Here is a 12,166-nt window from a genome sequence, read left to right as displayed (position 1 = left end):
ATTACAGCAGTATATATATCCTATACATATTATAGTATCAGGAGAGTACTGCAGTAATACAGACACTGCACTCTGATGTAACAGCTGGATAAGTACAGGGATAATCCCCATTACAGCAGTATATATATCCTATACATATTATAGTATCAGGAGAGTACTGCAATAATACAGACACTGCACTCTGATGTAACAGCTGGATAAGTACAGGGATAATCTCCATTACAGCAGTATATATATCCTATACATATTATAGTATCAGGAGAGTACTGCAGTAATACAGACACTGCACTCTGATGTAACAGCTGGATAAGTACAGGGATAATCTCCATTACAGCAGTATATATATCCTATACATATTATAGTATCAGGAGAGTACTGCAGTAATACAGACACTGCAATCTGATGTAACAGCTGGATAAGTACAGGGATAATCTCCATTACAGCAGTATATTTATCCTATACATATTATAGTATCAGGAGAGTACTGCAGTAATACAGACACTGCACTCTGATGTAACAGCTGGATAAGTACAGGGATAATCCCCATTACAGCAGTATATTTATCCTATACATATTATAGTATCAGGAGAGTACTGCAGTAATACAGACACTGCACTCTGATGTAACAGCTGGATAAGTACAGGGATAATCCCCATTACAGCAGTATATTTATCCTATACATATTATAGTATCAGGAGAGTACTGCAGTAATACAGACACTGCACTCTGATGTAACAGCTGGATAAGTACAGGGATAATCTCCATTACAGCAGTATATAAGTCCTATACATATTATAGTATCAGGAGAGTACTGCAGTAATACAGACACTGCACTCTGATGTAACAGCTGGATAAGTACAGGGATAATCTCCATTACAGCAGTATATAAGTCCTATACATATTATAGTATCAGGAGAGTACTGCAGTAATACAGACACTGCACTGTGATGTAACAGCTGGATAAGTACAGGGATAATCCCCATTACAGCAGTATATTTATCCTATACATATTATAGTATCAGGAGAGTACTGCAATAATACAGACACTGCACTCTGATGTAACAGCTGGATAAGTACAGGGATAATCCCTATTACAGCAGTATATTTATCCTATACATATTATAGTATCAGGAGAGTATTGCAGTAATACAGACACTACACTCTGATGTAACAGCTGGATAAGTACAGGGATAATCTCCATTACAGCAGTATATATATCCTATACATATTATAGTATCAGGAGAGTACTGCAGTAATACAGACACTGCAATCTGATGTAACAGCTGGATAAGTACAGGGATAATCCCCATTACAGCAGTATATATATCCTATACATATTATAGTATCAGGAGAGTACTGCAGTAATACAGACACTACACTCTGATGTAACAGCTGGATAAGTACAGGGATAATCTCCATTACAGCAGTATATATATCCTATACATATTATAGTATCAGGAGAGTACTGCAGTAATACAGACACTGCACTCTGATGTAACAGCTGGATAAGTACAGGGATAATCCCTATTACAGCAGTATATTTATCCTATACATATTATAGTATCAGGAGAGTACTGCAGTAATACAGACACTACACTCTGATGTAACAGCTGGATAAGTACAGGGATAATCCCCATTACAGCAGTATATATATCCTATACATATTATAGTATCAGGAGAGTACAGCAGTAATACAGACACTGCACTCTGATGTAACAGCTGGATAAGTACAGGGATAATCCCCATTACAGTAGTATATAAGTCCTATACATATTATAGTATCAGGAGAGTACTGCAGTAATACAGACACTGCACTCTGATGTAACAGCTGGATAAGTACAGGGATAATCTCCATTACAGCAGTATATTTATCCTATACATATTATAGTATCAGGAGAGTACTGCAATAATACAGACACTGCACTCTGATGTAACAGCTGGATAAGTACAGGGATAATCCCCATTACAGCAGTATATAAGTCCTATACATATTATAGTATCAGGAGAGTACTGCAGTAATACAGACACTGCACTCTGATGTAACAGCTGGATAAGTACAGGGATAATCCCCATTACAGCAGTATATATGTCCTATACATATTATAGTATCAGGAGAGTACTGCAGTAATACAGACACTGCACTCTGATGTAACAGCTGGATAAGTACAGGGATAATCTCCATTACAGCAGTATATATATCCTATACATATTATAGTATCAGGAGAGTACTGCAGTAATACAGACACTGCAATCTGATGTAACAGCTGGATAAGTACAGGGATAATCCCCATTACAGCAGTATATTTATCCTATACATATTATAGTATCAGGAGAGTACTGCAGTAATACAGACACTGCACTCTGATGTAACAGCTGGATAAGTACAGGGATAATCTCCATTACAGCAGTATATATATCCTATACATATTATAGTATCAGGAGAGTACTGCAGTAATACAGACACTACACTCTGATGTAACAGCTGGATAAATACAGGGATAATCCCCATTACAGTAGTATATATAACCTATACATATTATAGTATCAGGAGAGTACTGCAGTAATACAGACACTGCACTCTGATGTAACAGCTGGATAAGTACAGGGATAATCCCCATTACAGCAGTATATAAGTCCTATACATATTATAGTATCAGGAGAGTACAGCAGTAATACAGACACTGCACTCTGATGTAACAGCTGGATAAATACAGGGATAATCCCCATTACAGCAGTATATAAGTCCTATACATATTATAGTATCAGGAGAGTACTGCAGTAATACAGACACTGCACTCTGATGTAACAGCTGGATAAGTACAGGGATAATCCCCATTACAGCAGTATATAAGTCCTATACATATTATAGTATCAGGAGAGTACTGCAGTAATACAGACACTACACTCTGATGTAACAGCTGGATAAGTACAGGGATAATCCCCATTACAGCAGTATATATATCCTATACATATTATAGTATCAGGAGAGTACTGCAGTAATACAGACACTGCACTCTGATGTAACAGCTGGATAAGTACAGGGATAATCCCCATTACAGCAGTATATATATCCTATACATATTATAGTATCAGGAGAGTACTGCAGTAATACAGACACTGCACTCTGATGTAACAGCTGGATAAGTACAGGGATAATCCCCATTACAGCAGTATATTTATCCTATACATATTATAGTATCAGGAGAGTACTGCAGTAATACAGACACTGCACTCTGATGTAACAGCTGGATAAGTACAGGGATAATCTCCATTACAGCAGTATATTTATCCTATACATATTATAGTATCAGGAGAGTACAGCAGTAATACAGACACTACACTCTGATGTAACAGCTGGATAAATACAGGGATATTACAGCAGTATATATATCCTATACATATTATAGTATCAGGAGAGTACTGCAGTAATACAGACACTGCACTCTGATGTAACAGCTGGATAAGTACAGGGATAATCCCCATTACAGCAGTATATATATCCTATACATATTATAGTATCAGGAGAGTACTGCAGTAATACAGACACTGCACTCTGATGTAACAGCTGGATAAGTACAGGGATAATCCCCATTACAGCAGTATATAAGTCCTATACATATTATAGTATCAGGAGAGTACAGCAGTAATACAGACACTGCACTCTGATGTAACAGCTGGATAAGTACAGGGATAATCCCCATTACAGCAGTATATAAGTCCTATACATATTATAGTATCAGGAGAGTACTGCAGTAATACAGACACTGCACTCTGATGTAACAGCTGGATAAGTACAGGGATAATCTCCATTACAGCAGTATATAAGTCCTATACATATTATAGTATCAGGAGAGTACAGCAGTAATACAGACACTGCACTCTGATGTAACAGCTGGATAAATACAGGGATAATCCCCATTACAGCAGTATATTTATCCTATACATATTATAGTATCAGGAGAGTACTGCAGTAATACAGACACTGCACTCTGATGTAACAGCTGGATAAGTACAGGGATAATCTCCATTACAGCAGTATATAAGTCCTATACATATTATAGTATCAGGAGAGTACTGCAGTAATACAGACACTGCACTCTGATGTAACAGCTGGATAAGTACAGGGATAATCCCCATTACAGCAGTATATTTATCCTATACATATTATAGTATCAGGAGAGTACAGCAGTAATACAGACACTGCACTCTGATGTAACAGCTGGATAAGTACAGGGATAATCCCCATTACAGCAGTATATTTATCCTATACATATTATAGTATCAGGAGAGTACTGCAGTAATACAGACACTGCACTCTGATGTAACAGCTGGATAAGTACAGGGATAATCCCCATTACAGCAGTATATATGTCCTATACATATTATAGTATCAGGAGAGTACAGCAGTAATACAGACACTGCACTCTGATGTAACAGCTGGATAAGTACAGGGATAATCTCCATTACAGCAGTATATAAGTCCTATACATATTATAGTATCAGGAGAGTACTGCAGTAATACAGACACTGCAATCTGATGTAACAGCTGGATAAGTACAGGGATAATCTCCATTACAGCAGTATATATATCCTATACATATTATAGTATCAGGAGAGTACTGCAGTAATACAGACACTGCACTCTGATGTAACAGCTGGATAAGTACAGGGATAATCTCCATTACAGCAGTATATTTATCCTATACATATTATAGTATCAGGAGAGTACAGCAGTAATACAGACACTACACTCTGATGTAACAGCTGGATAAATACAGGGATAATCCCCATTACAGCAGTATATATATCCTATACATATTATAGTATCAGGAGAGTACTGCAGTAATACAGACACTGCACTCTGATGTAACAGCTGGATAAGTACAGGGATAATCCCCATTACAGCAGTATATAAGTCCTATACATATTATAGTATCAGGAGAGTACTGCAGTAATACAGACACTGTACTCTGATGTAACAGCTGGATAAGTACAGGGATAATCCCCATTACAGCAGTATATATGTCCTATACATATTATAGTATCAGGAGAGTACTGCAGTAATACAGACACTGCACTCTGATGTAACAGCTGGATAAGTACAGGGATAATCCCCATTACAGCAGTATATTTATCCTATACATATTATAGTATCAGGAGAGTACTGCAGTAATACAGACACTGCACTCTGATGTAACAGCTGGATAAGTACAGGGATAATCTCCATTACAGCAGTATATTTATCCTATACATATTATAGTATCAGGAGAGTACTGCAGTAATACAGACACTGCACTCTGATGTAACAGCTGGATAAGTACAGGGATAATCTCCATTACAGCAGTATATTTATCCTATACATATTATAGTATCAGGAGAGTACTGCAGTAATACAGACACTGCACTCTGATGTAACAGCTGGATAAGTACAGGGATAATCCCCATTACAGCAGTATATTTATCCTATACATATTATAGTATCAGGAGAGTACTGCAGTAATACAGACACTGCACTCTGATGTAACAGCTGGATAAGTACAGGGATAATCCCCATTACAGCAGTATATATATCCTATACATATTATAGTATCAGGAGAGTACTGCAGTAATACAGACACTGCACTCTGATGTAACAGCTGGATAAGTACAGGGATAATCCCCATTACAGCAGTATATTTATCCTATACATATTATAGTATCAGGAGAGTACTGCAGTAATACAGACACTGCACTCTGATGTAACAGCTGGATAAGTACAGGGATAATCCCCATTACAGCAGTATATTTATCCTATACATATTATAGTATCAGGAGAGTACTGCAGTAATACAGACACTGCACTCTGATGTAACAGCTGGATAAGTACAGGGATAATCCCCATTACAGCAGTATATATGTCCTATACATATTATAGTATCAGGAGAGTACAGCAGTAATACAGACACTGCACTCTGATGTAACAGCTGGATAAGTACAGGGATAATCCCCATTACAGCAGTATATTTATCCTATACATATTATAGTATCAGGAGAGTACTGCAGTAATACAGACACTGCACTCTGATGTAACAGCTGGATAAGTACAGGGATAATCCCCATTACAGCAGTATATTTATCCTATACATATTATAGTATCAGGAGAGTACTGCAGTAATACAGACACTGCACTCTGATGTAACAGCTGGATAAGTACAGGGATAATCTCCATTACAGCAGTATATAAGTCCTATACATATTATAGTATCAGGAGAGTACTGCAGTAATACAGACACTACACTCTGATGTAACAGCTGGATAAGTACAGGGATAATCCCTATTACAGCAGTATATTTATCCTATACATATTATAGTATCAGGAGAGTACTGCAGTAATACAGACACTACACTCTGATGTAACAGCTGGATAAGTACAGGGATAATCCCCATTACAGCAGTATATTTATCCTATACATATTATAGTATCAGGAGAGTACTGCAGTAATACAGACACTGCACTCTGATGTAACAGCTGGATAAGTACAGGGATAATCTCCATTACAGCAGTATATAAGTCCTATACATATTATAGTATCAGGAGAGTACTGCAGTAATACAGACACTGCACTCTGATGTAACAGCTGGATAAGTACAGGGATAATCCCCATTACAGCAGTATAGTTATCCTATACATATTATAGTATCAGGAGAGTACTGCAGTAATACAGACACTGCACTCTGATGTAACAGCTGGATAAGTACAGGGATAATCTCCATTACAGCAGTATATAAGTCCTATACATATTATAGTATCAGGAGAGTACTGCAGTAATACAGACACAGCACTCTGATGTAACAGCTGGATAAGTACAGGGATAATCCCTATTACAGCAGTATATTTATCCTATACATATTATAGTATCAGGAGAGTACTGCAGTAATACAGACACTGCACTCTGATGTAACAGCTGGATAAGTACAGGGGTAACACAATCTCCATTATCTTATCTTATTTAAAAATTACCCGGTAAATTCATATAGGGCAGGAGTGGAGCTTCCCAACGCGTTTCGTCCTTCACCTAGACTTCTTCAAGGGTAGTCTAGGTGAAGAAGTCTAGGTGAAGGATGAAACGCGTTGGGAAGCTCCACTCCTGCCCTATATGAACTTGCCGGGAAATTTTAAATAAGATAAGCATTTGGCACTTTACCCTTACTTATTTTCCCTTTGCAAATACGCTTTTATCGCTTTTAAAAAATTCTTCATGAATTTTGGGAAGACTATATGTATGAATTTATTATTGACCTTGTCCCTTATTCTTTGTGTTTTCTATGTCTTTTAGTCTAATAAGCTTTGTACCCCCCTTTTTATACTGAATGTTCGCTTCTTATATATAATTATTTTTGATCTCATAAGCCATTGACACATGGAGATCTAATAAGCACTTTATTATTGCACAGTCACTTTTCACTATTATGTTTTAAGGATTATTATTGGGAATGTTATTAATTACGTTTGATCCTTGAATGGAATATTTACCTTTAAATTAGGTTTAGGAGTTATTTTTAGGACAATTAATGATGCACAGACATTTTATACATATTATTAATCTTATTATATTTATTTGTACTGACATTTTACAGACCAAGCATATATTTATTTATTTGTTATATTAGCACTATTGTCGCTGTGTATCAAGCGCACTGTTTAATATATATATATTTACAGCAAAGTGAAGTGTTGAGCTGAGATTTTGCCCAAAGTGAGAGGAATCCTAGCTACACCCCCGTGTGTGAGACAAGTCGGGGTACCATACACACCTCCCTCAGTTTGTGCTGCAGGTTTACAATCTGCGTGAGCACTGTGGATATCTCCTCCTGGTATCGCACAATCTCCTCGGACTTCTCGGACAGCTCCTCGGTCAGTTTGCTGATCTGGACATTAGATTCCCCTGAAAAAAAGATTTGAGAAAATATTTACCATTGATTTAATAGCGTTTGTACTTAAACAATGACTGAAGCATTGCTACATCTAACGCTAAACATATAATATCCACATTTCATTGTTTCTTTTACTAGTTTATGGCAAATTTGAAAATTTACGTAAAGCCACAAAAACTTGAGACCAGATATTAGGTCAGATATATAATTTCATTATTATAGACAAACAGCCATTATTGCTTCTGTCCTTCTCCTATAGTCAGCCTGGCCTTAGGCCTATAATGGGCTTCTCTCTCTCTCTCTCGCTTTGTGTTTGCTCCTTTGTAAATAAAATCCCCGATTTTACATTGTTTATAAACTCAGGGGAGCACCCCGGCACATTCTGCATTCTACTGTACAAGTACTGCTGGGCTTCAGATATCTCTGCCATCTACTGGATGATCAACTTATAACAAATTCTGTGTACTATTTACCAGAGACGTGCGGTGAGGTGATTGGCTGAGGAGGCACACATGGAGATGAGTGCTGGGAGCCCGTCTTACCCCCTACTCACTCTAACACTCCCCTCACTACACTAAGCCTCAGTGTCCATTGATTCTCCTACCTGCATCACTGCGTCTTCTCTTGCTGCTGCTGACTGAGTTCCGATTTCTAAAAACTGCAATACACTTTCTGGTCACATGACACATCCAAGGTGTACATCGGTGCTCAAGGCACACCCCCCATACTCACAGGCATGTCTGTTAGCTCTCTTTCTGTGCAGCTTACTGCCCGTGGTGTGGCCCCACCCCATCTCTGCCAGCAGTGTCTGACTATACAGAAGCGAGGCTGAGCCGTTGCTGCCTCATCTCCCTGCAGTGCCAGGAAGCTCCACAAAGCTGGTGAGTGTCAACTATAAAAATTATTACAGTAAACATAGAAGATGTTGATAAGTTATAAATATCTTCTGAGGTTTGATATAAAAATGACAGGGGAGGTTCTGCCTACCCTGACTGCATGTCCCTGCTATTTACTTACAGCTTTAGTGCAGTTTGGTCTCCAGAAAAATGGCTACCTCTTATTACTCCATCAGTAATAGAGACACACACACAGATAGTAGTTAAGTCATTCTTTATATAGGAACTTCCCCTCAGAAGAATGAACAGAATACACACATACATACATATACATACACACACACTATATATATATATATATATATATATACACACATACATACATATACACACACTATATATACACCACACACACACACTATATATACACAGACATACACACACACACATACTATATATACACACAGACACACTTCTGCAAGGCTTCACATAAAATGTTTAGCAAGGCTCCGTGTTGTAAAGCGTGTGGGCGCACTGTAAGCGATTCTGTGTGTAACACTTACGTATTTCCCTCACACAGTCGATGACCAGTTGTTGCTCCTTCTCTTCATAAGTTATTGTTTCGGTCTTCAAATGTGTGGCCTTAGGAAAAGCAGAGATGTGACATCACACGGATGTATATAAACAAGGTGACATCACACGGATGTATATAAACAAGGTGACATCACACGGATGTAGGATGTATATAAACAAGGTGACATCACACAGATGTATATAAACAAGGTGACATCACACGGATGTATATAAACAAGGTGACATCACACAGATGTATATAAACAAGGTGACATCACACAGATGTATATAAACAAGGTGACATCACACGGATGTAGGATGTATATAAACAAGGTGACATCACACAGATGTATATAAACAAGGTGACATCACACGGATGTATATAAACAAGGTGACATCACACGGATGTATATAAACAAGGTGACATCACACAGATGTATATAAACAAGGTGACATCACACGGATGTATATAAACAAGGTGACATCACACAGATGTATATAAACAAGGTGACATCACACGGATGTATATAAACAAGGTGACATCACACGGATGTAGGAGGTATATAAACAAGGTGACATCACACGGATGTATATAAACAAGGTGACATCACACGGATGTATATAAACAAGGTGACATCATACAGATGTATATAAACAAGGTGACATCACACGGATGTATATAAACAAGGTGACATCACACAGATGTATATAAACAAGGTGACATCACACGGATGTATATAAACAAGGTGACATCACACGGATGTATATAAACAAGGTGACATCACACGGATGTAGGAGGTATATAAACAAGGTGACATCACACGGATGTATATAAACAAGGTGACATCACACGGATGTATATAAACAAGGTGACATCACACGGATGTAGGAGGTATATAAACAAGGTGACATCACACGGATGTATATAAACAAGGTGACATCACACAGATATATATAAACAAGGTGACATCACACGGATGTATATAAACAAGGTGACATCACACGGATGTATATAAACAAGGTGACATCACACGGATGTAGGAGGTATATAAACAAGGTGACATCACACGGATGTATATAAACAAGGTGACATCACACGGATGTAGGAGGTATATAAACAAGGTGACATCACACGGATGTATATAAACAAGGTGACATCACACGGATGTAGGAGGTATATAAACAAGGTGACATCACACGGATGTATATAAACAAGGTGACATCACACGGATGTAGGAGGTATATAAACAAGGTGACATCACACAGATGTATATAAACAAGGTGACATCACACGGATGTAGGAGGTATATAAACAAGGTGACATCACACAGATGTATATAAACAAGGTGACATCACACGGATGTATATAAACAAGGTGACATCACACGGATGTAGGAGGTATATAAACAAGGTGACATCACACGGATGTATATAAACAAGGTGACATCACACGGATGTAGGAGGTATATAAACAAGGTGACATCACACAGATGTATATAAACAAGGTGACATCACACGGATGTAGGAGGTATATAAACCAGGACAAACCATTTTAAAGCATGGCTGTTTCATTTATCCCCCGCCCCCATCTCGGGATATAAGAAGTCACTGTTGTGCCATTTAAATAATGCGGCTAAGTCAGTTATCCCGGTAACGTGGCGCTCCTCCTCCCCCAACGGTTAGGGACTGGTTCGACCGTTACATGGAGTTGGGAGATATTCTGTCTTCTACTGATAACTATGCAGCTTTTAGGATACTTGGTTTCATTGGCTGGATTTCAAGGATTCAAACACCTTTAAAAATATTATTGCTGCATGTTCCCCTCTAGGCCTCCTGAGGGTTTGTGATACCCTCGGGGTCTATAACTTGTCTGGCCCCTAGATTTAATAAGATGGAGTTGCTTCTCTTTGTTTGCTTTTGTTGTATTTTATTTATTTATATGTGTTTCTTCCCTTTTTCTTTCATATACTTTTTTTGTATGTAATTGGTGATTGATATTTCTATGTCTAATTAATAAGCATATTAATTAATAAAAACCAATTTGCACTGAAAACATTTTAAAGCAGAAAAAAGAATCAATGAAGAGTTTTATAGTGACGGATGGCCATCAGAGCCCCCTCCAAGCACATTTGGTAACGGAGACGTCTGTCCACAAATAGCAGCAGCAGAGCGTTGGGCCTTGGAACGCAAACAGCGCTGTGTGTATACCCAACACTGGTGCTGACAGGACAAAGGCTCCGCACATCCAGCACATGCGACAGACCCCGACCCCTGCATACAGTCACACAGGAGGATTACAGGGGAAGCCCCCGGCCCTCTGACTACATGGATAGGAGACTTCTCTGTAATGTGCATTGTTACACGTCTGTTACACGTCTGTTACACGTCTGTTACACGTCTGTTACACGTCTGTGGCAGGTTACATGATACATGCAGATTACAAATAGTATTTCTGTGATACAAAAAAACAAAAGCAACTTCTGAGGATAAATCCACAAAGTTATAAAACCAAATACATGAGGATAAAATGATTCTGCTGAAGTGAATGCTCTCTATGAATTATAAAGTAACTAAACAGAAGGGAATTCTATATCATCAGAGAGCGTAATGTGACCATGTTCCCAGTAATGTCCTCTGGCACAAGGGTTATAATCAGCAGTCACTTATTACGTCCATGCTCCATATTTATAGACATCAAAACCTAAACAAAAGTGGGCAGAATAATATCCGATTGTGAAGATGAAAATATAGATTCTACATTCATCATCATCATCCACGTCCCGTCACCACGTCAGATTGTCAGAGGGGGGCGAGAGGGAGTGTCTGTTATTGGGCCAAGCTCT

General features: G+C 38.1%; 1 protein-coding gene across 6 annotated transcripts in view; it reads right to left on the bottom strand.

The window, feature by feature from the left end:
• TRAK2 (trafficking kinesin protein 2) overlaps positions 1–12,166 on the bottom strand; it is a 174,544-nt gene that overhangs the window by 29,720 nt on the left and 132,658 nt on the right. For all 6 annotated transcript variants that reach the window (XM_088465261.1, XM_088465265.1, XM_088465260.1 and 3 more), the window contains exons 7-8: positions 9,314–9,392; positions 7,795–7,925 (exon numbers count right to left, since the gene is read on the bottom strand). In XM_088465261.1, the coding sequence (XP_088321387.1) occupies positions 7,795–7,925; positions 9,314–9,392 (210 nt within the window). The remainder of the gene's footprint in view (positions 1–7,794; positions 7,926–9,313; positions 9,393–12,166) is intronic.

Source organism: Taudactylus pleione, unplaced genomic scaffold, assembly GCF_031769625.1.
Source record: "Taudactylus pleione unplaced genomic scaffold, aTauple2 ptg001928l, whole genome shotgun sequence".
Classification (NCBI taxonomy): domain Eukaryota; kingdom Metazoa; phylum Chordata; class Amphibia; order Anura; family Myobatrachidae; genus Taudactylus; species Taudactylus pleione.
The sequence above is the reverse complement of the archived record's forward strand: the minus strand, read 5'-3'. Positions and strand labels throughout refer to the sequence as shown.